The 15,898-nt window shown below is 44.6% G+C and overlaps 1 protein-coding gene across 2 annotated transcripts; it reads left to right on the top strand.

The window, feature by feature from the left end:
* Positions 1-4,323: 4,323 nt before the first annotated feature.
* On the top strand, positions 4,324-15,279 carry LOC123063154 (ENHANCER OF AG-4 protein 2). 2 transcript variants are annotated; one of them, XM_044486895.1, is made up of 8 exons: positions 4,324-4,642; positions 5,598-5,736; positions 6,192-6,439; positions 12,486-12,575; positions 12,670-12,823; positions 13,370-13,509; positions 13,616-13,651; positions 14,219-15,279. In XM_044486895.1, the coding sequence occupies exons 2-8, from the start codon at positions 5,661-5,663 to the stop codon at positions 14,909-14,911; spliced, it is 1,437 nt and encodes a 478-aa protein (XP_044342830.1). In that variant the 5' UTR covers positions 4,324-4,642; positions 5,598-5,660; the 3' UTR covers positions 14,912-15,279. The 2 variants fall into 2 exon arrangements, with proteins under 2 accessions (XP_044342830.1, XP_044342831.1); XM_044486896.1 differs by having other exon boundaries at positions 4,324-4,647.
* Positions 15,280-15,898: the final 619 nt, after the last annotated feature.

Raw genomic sequence — 15,898 nt, 5'->3', positions numbered from 1 at the left:
TTTGGCAATTCAAATCTAGAAGGGCTAGTTCTAATATGTGTTTGAAGATTTTCAGTTTCAAGCTCTTCATCAGTTTTAGCAATTTCATCAGTTTCAACATTCTCAAAAGCTTTAGTTCTAGCAAGTTGTTCATCAAGAAATTCACCTAGTGGCATATTATCATCAAGCAAGGTACTAGCATCATCATAAATATCATTCATAGAAGAAGTAGCATCATCAATAACTTGCGACATATCAGGATTAATAGCATGCGGTGGTGTTGCAAGTTTACTTATAACAGAAGGTGAATCAAGTGCGGAGCTAGATGCAGTTCCTTACCTTCCCTCGTCTTAGAGGGAAAAATCTTAGTCTTAGCATCCTTCAGATTCTTCATAGTGATAATTTGATAATAATCCCAAGTGACTCAACAAATATAGCTATGCTCCCTAGCAACGACGCCAGAAAAAGGTCTTGATAACCCACAAGTATAGGGGATCGCAACAATTTTCAAGGGTAGAGTATTCAATCCGAATTTATAGATTCGACGGAAGGGGAGCCAAAGAATATTTACAAGTATTGGCAACTGAGTTATCAATTCAATCACACCTGGAGGTTAATTATCTGCAGCAAAGTGATCAGTAGCACAGTAATATGATAGCTTTGATAGTAGTGGTAGCATCAACAATAACTGTAACAGTGATAGTAATAGTTTTGTAGCAGTGACAATAGTAACAGCAGCAGTAGTAACTTAGCAAGATCAATATGTAGGAAAATTGTAGGCATTGAATTGGCGATTTGTTGGATGATATTCATCTTATAAGAGTCATAACCTACGGCGATACGACACTAGCTCCAGTTCATAAATATAATGTAGGCATGTATTCCGTAAATAGGCATACGTGCTTATGGAAAGAACTTGCATGACATATTTTATCCTACCCTACCATGGCAGCGGGGTCCTATTGGAAACTAAGAGATATTAAGACCTCCTTTTAATAGAGAACTGGAACAAAGCATTAACACACGACGAATACATGAACTCCTCAAACTACGGTCTTCATCGGGAAGTGTCCCGACTATTGTCACTCCGGGGTTGCCGGATCATAACACGTAGTAGGTGACTATAACTTGCAAGATCGGATCTAGAACATGGATATAATGGTGATAACATAAACGGTTCAGATCTGAAATCACGGCACCCGGGCCCAATGTGACAAGCATTAAGCATGGCAAAGTCATAGCAACATCAATCTCAGAACATAGTGGATACTAGGGATCAAGCCCTAACAAAACTAACTCGATTACATGATGAGTCTCATCCAACTCCTCACCGACCAGCGAGCCTATGAAGGAATTACTCACTCCTGGTGGAGAGCATCATGGAATTGGTGATGGAGGCGAATTGGTGATGACGAAGACCAAAGATTCCCCTCTCCGGAGCCCCAAACAGACTCCAGATCTAGCCTCCTGATGAAGAACAGGAGGTGACTGCGGCTCCGTCTCGTGAAACGTGATAATTCTTCCTCCCTCATTTTTTTTCTGGAAATATGTGATTTCATAGCGCTGGCTTCAGGGTCTGCGGGGCCACTAGGTGGGGACAACCCACCTAGGCGCGCCTGGAGGGGGGGCATGCCCTGGTGGGTTGTGACCACCCAGGTGCCCCCTCCGGTGGTTTTTGGCTCCAGAAATTATCTTTTATTGAATAAAAATCCTCGCAAAGTTTCGTTCCAATCCGAGAACTTTTATTTCTGCACAAAAACAACACCATGGTAGTTCTGCTAAAAACAACATCAGTCCGGGTTAGTTTCATTCAAATAATGCAAATTAGAGTCCAAGACAAGAGGAAAAGCGTTAGGAAAAGTAGATACGACGGAGACATATCACTCCTCCTCCTGCACCTCCTCCTTGACGTCGAGATCCAGCTCCGACATGGTTACATCGCTGGCCGCAGAGAGGGCCAGCGCGGTCTCTAGGCCATCCCATCACCGCTCATCATGGGTGGCCATGGAGTCCTCCATGGCCCGCCTCATGAGGCGGCCCTCCTCCTCCTAGGTCATGTGCGGTGGCGGGGACGGGGACGGAGAAGGTGTCGGCATGATGCCGCGCACATGTCGACGACCTCGTGTTTGGGGAGGGCTGTCAGCACGAGGAGGACGCGGGCGGCGTAGGCTAGGAGGACGACCGACAAAAAAAGATTGCCACCGCAGGTCGTGCTCGTCGCGGAGCCACGTATCCCACATCGGCGAATCTATGACGTACCTGGGGTCCTCCAGCAGATCTGGTGGCAGGCAGGCATGGCGTCGGTTGATCTCCATGCGGTGGCCGCGGCCGTTCACGGGCACTGGAGGGATCGACACGCGGTCGGTGGAGAGATGCCAGTTGTTTGTCAGGTGGATATCTCCCCGCGACAATAGCATCGTCGTCTCCCAGTAACGTTGGCAGACATTGACGTGGATGTACGACCTGTCACGATGCCCGACCGCCGGCGGTGCGGCTTCGAAAGCTGGCGAAGCAGGTGGTGCGGGGCGGCGCGGACCTGCTAGAGCGGCGTCGGCCAGAGGAGGAGCCGACCTCGTGGCTGTGCTTCCCCCTGCTGATCTAATGCCAGCCCACGGCGCCGGGGTAGGTGGGCGAGTGGGGGTGCGATGACAGTGGCTAGTGTTTGCTCGTGTTGGGGCTCGAGGAGGCAGGCCGACTAGGAAGTGAAAGATGTAGACTGGCCGGTCCACGGCTTCCACATTAAGAAGGACGACGCCCCCGCCCGTGTGAATGACAGTCGGGACCCGCATTAATTTTGGACGGTGAAAGTAGGTGGTGGGCCGCCACGCGTCCCCGTTCGTTCATCGTCCGTGTGGACGCAAACTAGGCGCATGTTTGCGTCAAAAAAGAGGCGGGCCGGACGTCAAGCGGACATAAAATGGGGAGTCATAGTCAGCCGAGTTCCAACGCCCACGCTGCCGCGCTTATGGGCCGGCCCAAAACGGAGACGCAACCAAAATGGTGCGCCAGAGAAGGATCGTACCAGCGACCTCCTGTTCCAGGGAAAAACACGCTAACCAGTCAGCCACTTAGACACATGTTCCAACGCCCACGCTGCCGCGCTTATGGGCCGGCCCAAAACGGAGACGCAACCAAAATGGTGCGCCAGAGAAGGATCGTACCAGCGACCTCCTGTTCCAGGGAAAAACACGCTAACCAGTCAGCCACTTAGACACATGTGTTAGCTTACATCGTTTCCCTCTTTTCTTGTTTCCTTTTTCCATTTTTTATTTTTATTTTTTTCTTCCATATATGATGAATTATTTTCATATACGTGAACTCTTATCAAACCGATGGATTGTTTTTCATTTTTCAATAAACTTTTATCAAATTTGATGAAATTTGAAAAAAGTTCATAAATCTGAAAAAAGTTCATTGGATTTGAAAAAAATTCATAAATTTGAGAAAAATTTAATCGGCCTTGAAAAAAGTTCATTGGATTTAAAAAAAAGTCCATCACATTTAAAAAAAGTTCATCAATTTTGAAAAAAGTTTATCAAACTTAAAAAAAGTTCATCAAATTTGTAAAAGAGTTCACTGAAATATAAAAAAAGTTCATGAAATTTGAAAAAAAAAGTTCATCAATTTAGAAAAAAAAGTTCATCAATTTAGAAAAAAAAGTTCCTCAAATTTGAAAAAAGTTCATCGATTATTTTATATATTTTATGAAAACGCAAAATGAAAAATCATAAATTTGAAAAAAGATTTAAAAAACACGTATTTAATCAAAAAGGAAAAAAAATAGAAAGATCAAATAAAAACAGACCCGTAAATGACAACGAACCGGAAAAAAAACCCTGTTTGGGAAGCTTCCAGAAGCTTCCCAAAACCAAAGAATTCCTGTGACTATAGAACAATAAAAAAAACAAGTAATGTGTCAGCTGTTTCTGGATAGCGTAGTGGTTCTGTCGTTCGAGACTCAGGCAGAGATCGGGAGTTCGACTCCTGGTTGCGCACAGAAGCGCCGGTTTTGCAAACGGGCGCATAAATGTCAAATAGAAAATGCCCATAAAATGCGGATGCGGCCGCGCGTTGGGCTGAGCCATCCGTCCGGTTTGACCTAAACGGACAAATGCCATGGGGTTGTGTGTTGGAGTTGGCCTAAACTCACTGACTTGTGGACCCCACTTTCCCGCAACGATCACACGGCCGGCCCAGGGCAAGTCTCAAAAGTTGAGAAAAACGCCGAAAGACAGCACAGCACAGCCCGGCACAGGTCAGCAGCAGCCCGGCACCGAGACCGGGGGCCGTCTACCGTTCAGTTTCAGCAGCCCCCTCGCCCTCCCTGGCACGCGGACCCCGCCGCCCCGCGCCCACCCTCCGCGAGCCCCTCGTGGCGTCGCCGCCGGCACGGGACGAGCCACGCCCGCCCTTTCTCTCGCGTCACTGCAGCCGTCCGTCCCAGCCACAGCGCCTCCCCCGCCCACCGCCGCGGCCCGCGACCAGCAACGGACGCCTCTCCCTCCCAAAAGGCCAAAAATTTCCCCCTCCCCTTCCACGCTCCAGTCTCCTCCGAGTCTCCCACACACCCATCCCCTCCCCCCTCCCCTGAATCTCGAGCTAGTAAACCCTAGAATTCCCCCTCCCCCGCCCCGCTCGATGCGCTGACCCGAATCCCAGCAAGGTCAGGTGCTACTCCCCGCCGCCCCTGCCCCCCTCCCGCTCTCTCCACCCCTCTGTGATGCTCTGTGGTGCCGCGGTTGCTTTGGGCTGTTGCTCTGCTATAGGCGGTGCTGCTTGGTTTGCTGCCGGCAGGGGGCGGCGCCTCCGCCTCCCTGGGTGGTCTTCGCTCGGGGAATTTCCCCATTCGATTGGTGTTGCGGAGGCCGCCGGGATCCCGAAGGGCTCCTCTTTTCTTCTTTTCTCTAGTTTTGCAGCGGTTCGTGAATGGTGTATGTGCTGATTTAGAGCAACGAAGATGGGGTTTTTCTTTTCTGCTTGTCGGTGCGCTAGTGTAGTCTAGTGACAGCCTTTTGCTGCTGCTGCTGCCGATTTCCATCCCAACGAGAAAGCTGCAGCTTTTTCTTTACGGCCATACCTACCTAGTTCTGTGTCATATTGGGGATTGGGAGTGTGATCTGGCAAAGACCACATTTTACCCCGACACTCTTTGGAGAGTCTCTGTATGTGTTTGAGCAATCAATGCTGGTTTGGTGAGATAATCAGGAGCTTTAAAGAAGATATATGTGGAATTTTGTTTTCCTTTCCCTTTTACTTGTTGCATGGATGCTTAGAACCTGCCTTGCTGTGCACTGGTACCGTCGCAGATAACTTATATGGACTCCATTATTTGTTACCTCGTGATATAGTTTGCGACAGAAGATATTAAAAATATTTCTGTTTATCTGCTGTATCATTTGGAAGTGGGTGTCCCCCAAAGACTTCACAGCACAATTTTTCCATGCTAATTTATCTTTTTTTATGGACTGTATTTATGGCTTAAAAGCAAATTATGTATAAGGGGAAGGAATGTGTGTCCTGCTTTTATCATTGGCACACATCACTTATAATTTGTAGATTTTTAATATATTGCTTAATAAGGGTCACTAATTTTCCTAATGTTCTTGTTTGTTTTGCAGATTTGCATTTGCATTTGCTATGCCATTTGGGAGTTTCTCATAGAACAAGCCAGGTTACATAAGATGAGCACAGGATTCAGCGCAGAGATCTTTGCGCAGAAGCTTTCGAAGCTTAATATTGCACAACAGAGTATAGAGAGTATCCTTACTTTCAGCCAGCATTAACTTAGAGGTTTCTTTTCTGCATGTGCTTTAGTGTAAATGTGGCCCAACTAGAGTTTCGCACAGAAGAGGCTGAGTTCAGTTTTTACATTTCTCTAGTTGCTCTTGGCACAACACACAAACAGCACAGATTAATCATTTTCATCATACTTTGTCAGTTGACTTGTTCATTCAACTCATTGGCTTCTATAGTTTGGGAAGCAAAAAGTCAGAGAAGACAGCTTATGGAAAATGTTAGTATTGACTGCGTTGTTAGTTGTTACTTTTAGCATTTCAGATCACTGTGGCAGTAGACCTTTTGCATTGAACTGATGACTTCCTGAGCTGTGTACGAATAGAAATATTTTGCTCAAGATGTGTCTATGCAATTATTAGCTCACTGCACAGCTTGAAAATTTTGCTCAAATCTACTGTTATGCTTAACAAAAAAAGCTTTATCGCACTGGTGCATCTTCCATCATCGTTGTTGCCAGGAAGTTGTTGACATATGGAATAAAGATTTTCACTCAGCTCCTCAAGAGAGAAAGATATCTTTGCTGTACCTTGCAAATGATATTATGCAGAATAGTAAGAAGGATGGCATGAGATATATACATGAGTTCTTGAAGGTCATCGCTGCTGCCTTAGATGACCTGTTCACCAACGGTGATGATTTTGGACGAAATGTTGTAAAAAGACTGGTACGTGAAACTTACTCATGTTTTTATTATCTCATATTGTAGTTGGCGTGTGTCTTTTAGGGCAAGGCTGATAGGTGAAACTTATTGATGGTTATATACAGAAGCACTTAAAAGCTCACATCTATTACTATGATACCATATCATATTAAGTGATGTACTAGTATGTGTCATGCATGGCAATAAACAAGGTCACTATAATACCAAGCTATGATACCATATCATGTTAAATGATGTGCTAGTATATGATACTCCCTCTGTCCCAAAATTCTTGTCTTAGACTTGTCTAAATACTGATGTATCTAGTTACGTTTTAGTGTTAGATACATCCGTATCTACACAAATCTAAGACAAGAATTTTGGGACAGAGGGAGTACTTTCCATCATGACCAGCCTTATGTCATATTAGTTGCTTTTACTGATTGTTAAGTTTAGCAATCTAGTCTATTTTTTGGTGCATGAAACTGATATGCATGCAATAGGCAATATCTAATTGTTTCCTCTTCTAAAATGTAAATCTGAAGGCTTGAGTTGCTTTTAGTCAATCCATCAGTTGAGTTTAACAGAAGATCAGACTGATTAGTTGCCTTTTTTTGTCGAGCTAGTTTTCTAATTTCTAAAGTTACCATCTGTCAGCATACATCGGTATTACTTTCATGTTCACTGTTTTCCTATCATATAGAAAATTTTACTAGGGGAAGAAGTCTTGTTTGTGGATGGCGGGTCAGATTATGAGATTTTTTATTTGCGGGGATCAACCAGCTAACCTACCTTACAACACATATCCATTGTTCTGTAATTGGTATGACCTCTCGAGGCCTCCTAGCTACATATACAAGGGAGGGCCCAGGTGACAACAGGTGTGCTGCTATTGTCACATGGTGACTACCGTTTCCTTGTGCGTGCACTGGACTGGGCCTGCGTGCCAGCCTTGAGCTATGAGTAGGGGCAGAGCCCCTTCTGTTTAAGACACTGAGAAATACTTAGCAACCAAGAACATATGAGAGAAGCTATTCTTCCTCCTTCAGCACCCTATTCTCTTTCCCTTACTCCTTGAGATCTCTAGTCAGATGGATGTTACAATCTGGTATCAGAGCTAGTAGTTCTCCTGGAGAAGCCATGGTACCGGAGAAAGCAAGCTGCCATGATCATCCCCATGGAGGAGCAAATCGATGCACTCATGGTGGCTGTGAACGAAGGATGAGTGAAGGACAATGACAAGTTCGAGGACCTCTGGAGGTCAGCAGTGACTAACCTTTGTATGTTGTCGGACATACTGCGAGAGCAGGTGGGGAAAGCCACGCTACATGCAAATCTTGTGACCTCGGCTGCTGCAAGGGAGATAACAGTGGTGCACGCTACTCATCACATGCTCGACACTGGCTCCAAGAACCACGGGCCTATGGCCATGTCGAGTTCAACAACACCGGGGTACTTGGCTCATGGGGTTACCACCACTCATATGTCACTTCCTATCAACTTCTTTTGTACCTGGCCCGAGTGGAGATCCAGAGCACATGTGTTTACCTCGTATACCTGATTCCAGTTGGTCTCTTCTCAAACTGGATTTCCCACATTCAACGGTAATAGTCGTCAATTCTGGAGGAAGGAATGTGAGAAATACTTTATTGTGTATGGCTTTCAGCCTGAGCTTTGGGTTTGAATTGCCACCCTTCACTTCGTTGGTAACATGGCTCGATCGCTACAACTTCGTGAATCAAAGAGTCACAAGTTCACTTAGGAGGCCATGTGCGCGGCTCTCCGCACCAATTTTTTACCGCTAGCAGTTCAAGCACATACCCATCAGTTTAACACCCTTCGGCGGACGAGAACTATGCTTGAATTCATGAACCACTTTGGGGAGCTCACAGCAAAGATGACACACTGTTTGAGATGGCGTCCCGGAGTGTATGGGCTGACTTACAGTTTGAAGCCATGCTATATGTTGGTCTAATAAAATCACCGATAAAATCAACAATGACCCATAGTATCTGACAAAAAAGAGAGCAGATTTGGCATAAGCACAAACACACAAAGATCAAGATGAAGTAAATGGATACTTGTTGTACACCATCAGTGGAGTGGTGAAATAACATTGGCAATGTTGCACTATTAATTAGTGACTTCTTGGGAGCCAATGACCAGAAGATGCAGGGTTACAGTGATGTGGTTGAGATGAGTCGTGCGATCGCAAGTGTGAATCTGTGATAAAAATTGTCATGAAGCATCAAGGATTAGCATATGGAAGAGCAGATCTATTAGCGGAAGTTTTTATGTGATATGTATGTAGTGGTGGCACAATGGAGGTATTAAAGCCCCCATTTTCAAGCATTTGGTGGGTTTAATCACCTCTTTTCTCTTTGCCTTTTTAAAACATTCCTTGTATTGTTATCTATTATTATATTCCAAGGGCATTGCTCCTTCATATGTTACATTTGTTGCACACATTGGACATATATAAATATACTCCCTCACTTCACTATATTTGTCCCTAGCTTCGAGATATTCCGATTAGGTTATCCATTAAGGGAGTAAAAAGTGTACATATTTGATGTGATGTCATCATTGTTGCTTAGTTCTTCCTTGGTTTATGCGCATGGTGGGTTGATGACAAATATAGTAAAACAAAGGGAGTAGTAGTTGAACTTAATTAACTTCTCAAAATTCGGATACGCAACACTTGGTTCAACATATTCCCTCTGCCACCAAAGGCGAGCTCTCGCGTTCAATGTAAGTAGGAAAAATTGGTCGTTTTTTAGGGAAAGTCACTTTGTTAATTTACAAACATTGTTCTCAATATTTAGAATCCAAAAGGTGGGGGATTCATCGACCCAATTACATAAGAATCTAGGCCTCAAAAACCTAGCCAAAGATGCATCCAAACTTGTCATTGTGCCGCCATAGCTCTCGTTGGCGAAGGACAAGATCGAGAAGTTCAGTCCTGCAAAGATCTATAGAGGACAAAACCTTGTTGAATCATTGCAATGGTAGACCGTTGTGTACGACGAGGTTGGCACTAGGGCCAAGCATATTGACAAGGGCAATACCCCGATCTAGAGAGGTAGTTGCGCCATGATCGCTAGACCAAGCGGACGACCATGCTTGTAGAGGCTGAAAACAAGAGGTTGTTGAAGAAGACAACGCTATCGCCGTCAGTACCCATGGAGAAACACCGACGAACAACACAAACCAACTCGTCTTCCATGAAGGTGTGGGAACAAAAACTTACAAGCTCCCTGGCAACAACGAAACAAAGCCACCGAGATGAGATTGCAGCCAACGGACTTTTGTTGGAGGCAACATTGTTATCCCCGTCGGGGTGATGTAGTCGTGACACCAAAATCTAACCAAAACAAAACTTCTTGCATGCAGACGAGGGACGAGAAGCCCCTCCTGATGTGTCGGGTTGCGCTCGGGTTGTCTGATCTTCACGAATTGGAGGAGGGAAAGAAGCAAAACCAAAAGGAAGAGAGGATAACTAAAAGCCTAGTCGGAAAAGCACAAATCTTACAACAAACGCCAAACATGTAAGCCTTTGAATCGGAACCCATGTCAACAATGTGACCGACTTATTATAAATTGGTCAAACTGATTCACAAAAATCCAAAGGAAAAAGAGGACAAGGTAGAGATTCATCCCCAATCCGAAGAGAGGAGTTCTTTTAGTGGCTAGGGAGGACTTGGTACTTCACATGAGTGGTAGCCTTGAATCATCACCATGGCAGGTGGCCATGGACCCCACAAGGGGGAGGTAGGTAGGAGACAAGCTCTCTAATCCCTTATAGTTTTCTAACTTGTCTAACTAAGAGGCGGCGATGTGGTATTTATACTTTGCCTTGTAACCCTAGGTTTTAGGGGGGCGAAGGCCACTTACAAGTTCGTAGGCCTATTTAAGTTGCACGTATGCAACACTTGGTAGTTTCGGATGAAGGGAGTCTTCACATCGTATGAGGCGTCCGTTAGTGCCGAGGCAGGCGCTCGGTGGTTCTGGATGGAGCTTGGTGTTCTAGAGTCCTTCTACTTGCTTGGAGGTTCCAGAGTCGTGCTCTGGTAGTATTGGGAAGGTGTGGCACTTGGGAGGTGCTCTGATGGGTCTGTTGGTTCCGGGGTAAGGGTCTAGTAGTACAGGAGAGCCGAGGCACTTGGGAGGTGTTCTGTCAAATCTGGTAGTTTTGGGCACCTAAAAGTGCATCTCCTTGCTTCCTCGTTCACACCTAAGCATACAAAAGGTCCATGTGCTAGGTAGCACATCATCCTTGGTCATATAAGTGGAAAGACCTCAAGGAATAGCGCCACCTCATGTTCTATATAGCCTTGGCATGTACCCTCATCATTGGTTCACTCGAAGCTTCCTCACTTAGCATGGTGATGTCCATGGAACCTGGCGTATCACCTCATCATTGGTTCACTCAAAGCTTCCTCACTTAGCATGGTGATGCCCGTGGAACCTGGCGTATCACCTCCCCTTGGCTTCACGGCGCCTGAGGATGGATCTCGAGGACGGCACCTATTTTTTCTTCTTCTATCTTGGGTTCATTAGAGAAAATTAAGGAGAAAGCCACACATACAACGGGCTCACTGCTTAGCTAAACTAGGCCCAAAGCATGGCCATTAGGGCTGCAAAGCTGCGTCCTACTAAAGCCCACTAAGCTGAGCTACTAGCACAAAACACATTAATTATAGAGAACAGAGGGAATATATTTGGTTTTCTTGATCAACCGAAGGACGTGGGCTGATGCGGGACACTGCTTTGCATCCCTAATGGCCATGCCATTCGAGCCTCAACATCACAACCCAACTCGAGTTCAACACATGCCACGAGGAGCTTCACATATTGACTCTGCCCACAAGCGTCATGGACCATTGCGCCTGCGACTTGGTGTCTCTGACCACAACACATCAGTCAACCAATGCCCAAACGGTTCGACATCATCAATGACAGGCAAGACCACCACAACTGGCCACAGCATGCCATCCTCTTGTGATGCCCAATCACCATTCAGTTGGGATTAATAGAATAATGTAGGGGTCTCAAATACAACATAACCTCCGTCCTCTGTCGACAGTTATGTCTATTAGTACATATCATCATTCACATGTAGGGCCACTAGCGGCAACAACTCATTCCAAATGTTCTGTAAGGTGTAAATCAAAACCACATTGAAACACCTTCTTTCTGACAACTTTGTGGTCTTTTATCCTATCAACCGTTTCTGGAGTGGGGTTTATCGATGGAGGTAGATTGGATGTTTTTTAGGAGCAAATGAAGTCTAGATTTCCTGGTTGAAAACAAAAATCCTTGTGGATGTGGGCCATGGTCTCAGCCAATCGCAAACACTTTCATAAAGTGGCTCGTGCGACAAACCTCTTGAGCTTAGATCATCTCTTGTTAGTATCTTTTTGTGAAGCATAATCCAAGTGAAGAAATTACACTTTGGTTTTGTTTGTGCATCTTTTATGGCGTTTATGTCAGGTAGGAGCCTGTATATAATTTTGCTGTTAGTATCTTGTGGATCCTATGTTTACCTATAGGCAGTGCGTTGAAGATGATTATTGTTTCACCCGGGACAGGTTGACATGATCTAACAGGCAGAAATTAAAAGGAAAGTGTATAAGGAAACTAACCGAAATGAAATGACCAACAAGGCAAGTAATCAATCTAACAGGAGTTGATCACAGTGAGCCATTGATTTGGAACCATGTAAATTTACATTTGAAAATTTTGATGGCATGCATCCTATGTTATTCTTGTGTTATATCTGTCCCAGCGAAGTATTGTGGGTAAGAAGCAGAGAAATGGTGTGTGCATGTACATCTCAGATCCCTAGGAGTTTCACTCACTTGGGCATGATGTGATTTTGCATTTATGTTTGATCCTTCATCTTGCTACTTTGCATAATGTTACACTAGCATATAGTCTCTTCTGGCTCAAATTGTAGCAGTTTAGAGTTAACTATTTTGGGCGAAGCGAGTATGAAATCCCATGACACACCATTTACGCAGGGGCTAGAATTGTGGGCCTGTGGTGTTAAATTATGTAAGTGTTGCAGGTTGACATATGGGAAGATCGCAAGTTGTTTGGCACCCAAGGACAACTCCTAAAGGAAGAATACACCCGCAAGTTTAAGGAGCTAAAGTCGGTAAGTAATATTAATTTCTTTTCACACTCATATCATTCCTCTGTGCCTGTCGTCTGTACTGTGTACAACTTATTGTGGTTCCACACATTTACAGAAAAAACCAGGTGGAGAGCTGGTGGAGAAGGTTATATCGAGCTACAAGCATATGCTGCGGGCACCTGTAGATGAGGCCAAGTTGATGAGAGAATGCAACAGTGCTCTAAGCTTTGTTGACAACCTGAACAAAGAGTATGGAAATTCGTACTTAGGTAAGATGTATAACCATAAGATATTATTTTACATCTGATCTAGTATGATTCTGGCGCTGTGCAAGTGGGTTTCAGTATTATCTTACATTTTCATCTAGCACTTACTATTTAGTATTACCTGGACTTTCAGCGGTACTGTGACACTGCGCGTATTAACTAATGGCCTGCATCACATGTGGGTTGAGGAATGAGACCTGTATCCCTTTAATTAGTATGTATGGCAATCTGCTGTGCTATGGATAACAGTTCAGTGTTAGCTTCATTGGTGGCCTATGGTTATTTTCCTGAAGATTAGTCAAACCGTTAAATATGTGCTGGCACGATCGAATACACTGACTACTTCCACCTTGGCAAGTTGCCATTTCATCTATGACCAGCCCAACCTGTGTGGGTCCAGCTCTGTGCAACTTTACATCCCTAGACTTCAGTAGTAACTTTATAAGGCTGCAGTTAATCAACTAGCTTTGTATTGTCCTTTGCATAGACTACCTGTAGTTATCAGTTGTGTACTATTGGTAGCTCAAAAATCTTATTGCATATTGTCAGGGAGCAGCAATGGATATAGCTTTGTGGAGGAGCTGAAGGAACAACATAGTATTCTGAGAAACACCATTGAACAATTCAAAATGTCTGAATCACTCAGGGCCACTCTGGTATCTGATTTGAAGGAAGCACTCCATGAGCAGGTGTGTAGAAGTACATGCCTGTATGAAGTTTAAGATCTATTTGATAGAACGATTTATTCGTTGCATGGTCTGCAGCTGCTCGTCCTAATGTTTCTTTTGTTTTCAGGAGTTCAAGACAGAACTTGTCAGACACCAACTTCGGGTATGTTCAACAATGCCCCCCCCCCCCCCCCCTCCCTCCTTTTAAATTATCTGGTTTTGCAGAATTCTGATTACACTACACTTCACTGAAAAGTATGTTTTAAAGAAATGAAAATGTATACCTCATAAAGGAATAGAAATACTTTACAATGTAAACACATCAATGCATGTCTGTGTCATCAGGTGTTGTGTGCACTAGATTATTATGCCCTGGTTCCTAAATTCCAGCAGCCACTTCCCTGTAAAAAAATGATATATTGGGTGAGTAATTTTATAGGCTTAAAGGGGAAGTACCGGATGGGTCATTACATGTTTTTCATGTCTTGTATGACTAGAATATTCGTTTGCAAGTATCCGGCATCTTACATGTTTTCTGATAGACAAGTTTCTTCTCATTAAACAATGAAAGTTTAAGTCCCGATGTTGGGTTAAATTGGTATGTTTTGTACTAGGGCTGTACACAATGGTTTATGCTTGTATTGTTGCTGCGAGGCAGCTGTTTTTGCATGGGCCTTATGCCCTTGTTTGAATAGCAGTACTGTGTACTTACGTTTTCCTTGTTTACCAGGCAGCTCAGGTCAGATATAGGAAAGCTGATGACTTCTGCCAGAAGCTCGGAATAGATGTACCAAGGCACGAGCCATCTAATGGGGTTGAGAACTCCAGTCTCTCTGAAGTGCCTGCTACTTTTCCCCCAGTTTCAGCTAATGCTAATTCTGTCGAGAAGGGACGATCGACTGCAGTGATGTATTCACGGGAAGGAGATGGAGGTGAGCCTGAGACCCTCAACGGCGGTTTTTCTTCACGAGCCACCAGGGGCAACTTTGAGCAGAAAATAGAAGGGCACCCTCCTGGTACTAAGAGGCAGAAGATAGAGAATGGTATATCTGTCCCTCAGCCTGAAGCACCCCCACCCCCACCGCCACCCCCACTCCCGTATCCTGATACATTTGAACAGCCACCACCACCGCCTCAGTATCCTCCATCACCAGAGTCTAGCCCACCACCACTTCCACCTTCAATGCCGCCCCCAATCCCACCACCACCACCACCACCACCTTCTACAGATGCATTTATGCCAGTTCCTGCTCTTCCAATGGGAGGAATGCCATATTTCCCACCGTTTCCTCCACCTGTAAACTATCCCATGATCAACATGCCACCGCCTTTCCCTGGTGCCCCAAACCCTCCTCACCCAGGTTTCCTTGGATTTGGGGGTCCCTTCTATGGCCCGCCTTTCCCCTCGGCACCCCATCAATGAACAGGAAATGAGAGTAGTTCGCTTATCTGCAGATTAGTAGCGCCAGTCAGCCAGCATATGAAATCGAGGTACATGGAGCTTTGGAAAACTTGTCATAGGTTTCGTTTCATCCTCAAAGGATATATGGTTCGTGATGATTCATCACTGTTATGTGTTGTGGAGCTTGGAAGGCTGTCCCAGTGTTGTACATTTTAGTCAGTTAGCCTGATATTAGCTTGCGCAGACATTTAGTCAAGTTGACTGATCTAGTTGTTCCCAGCTTGGCCATGGAGTCAAAACTATAGATTTCGACATGTTTGGATTCTGTTGCTCTGTCGGCCAGACTGAGCTCTGAAATCGTGACAGTCAAAGACAGATTCTGTCTGGCATGACTTGTTGGTAACTCGTTATTACCTGTATTCTCTGGGAAATTGCTGCGACAGAAAAATACATAGCTGTTCTTGTGATGTTTGGTGCAGCCGTGCAGGTAATTCCAGTGCTTTTTTTTTGAGAAAGGTAATTCTAGTGCTTTAGCCTACCCCAACTTGTTTGGGACTAAAGGCTTTGTTGTTGTAATTCTAGTGCTTGATGTGAGAGGTACTCTGCTTTTGTGTTTTGTTAAGATTCCTTTCGTGCTCATTTCTATGCTGGGTTAAGGTTATGCTGCTTAGATTTAGCTGCAGCAACTTGGTGATGTGCTGTTTAGATCCTTGATGGTGTTTGCTATTTATCAATCATGTGTGCTTTGCTTGTCACCGCCTAGAACGGTCTGCTCTAAACACCATGTTACTAGCTATTTATACATGGAGTGAGGCGTTTTGGTGCTTGGGCTCCATGGAGCCTGAGCCCATTATTTTGAAATTTCGAAAATCACATTTCGAAGTTTCAAAATATATGAAAAAATTTCTACATGTTCATATGGATGTATTTCTATGTGTGTAAAGTTTAATTGTGAAATTAGTTAACTTGTGACTATGAGAAAAGACAAAAGTCATTGGATTTTTTAGT

Source organism: Triticum aestivum, chromosome 3A, assembly GCF_018294505.1.
Source record: "Triticum aestivum cultivar Chinese Spring chromosome 3A, IWGSC CS RefSeq v2.1, whole genome shotgun sequence".
Classification (NCBI taxonomy): Eukaryota; Viridiplantae; Streptophyta; class Magnoliopsida; order Poales; family Poaceae; genus Triticum; species Triticum aestivum.
The sequence above is the reverse complement of the archived record's forward strand: the minus strand, read 5'-3'. Positions and strand labels throughout refer to the sequence as shown.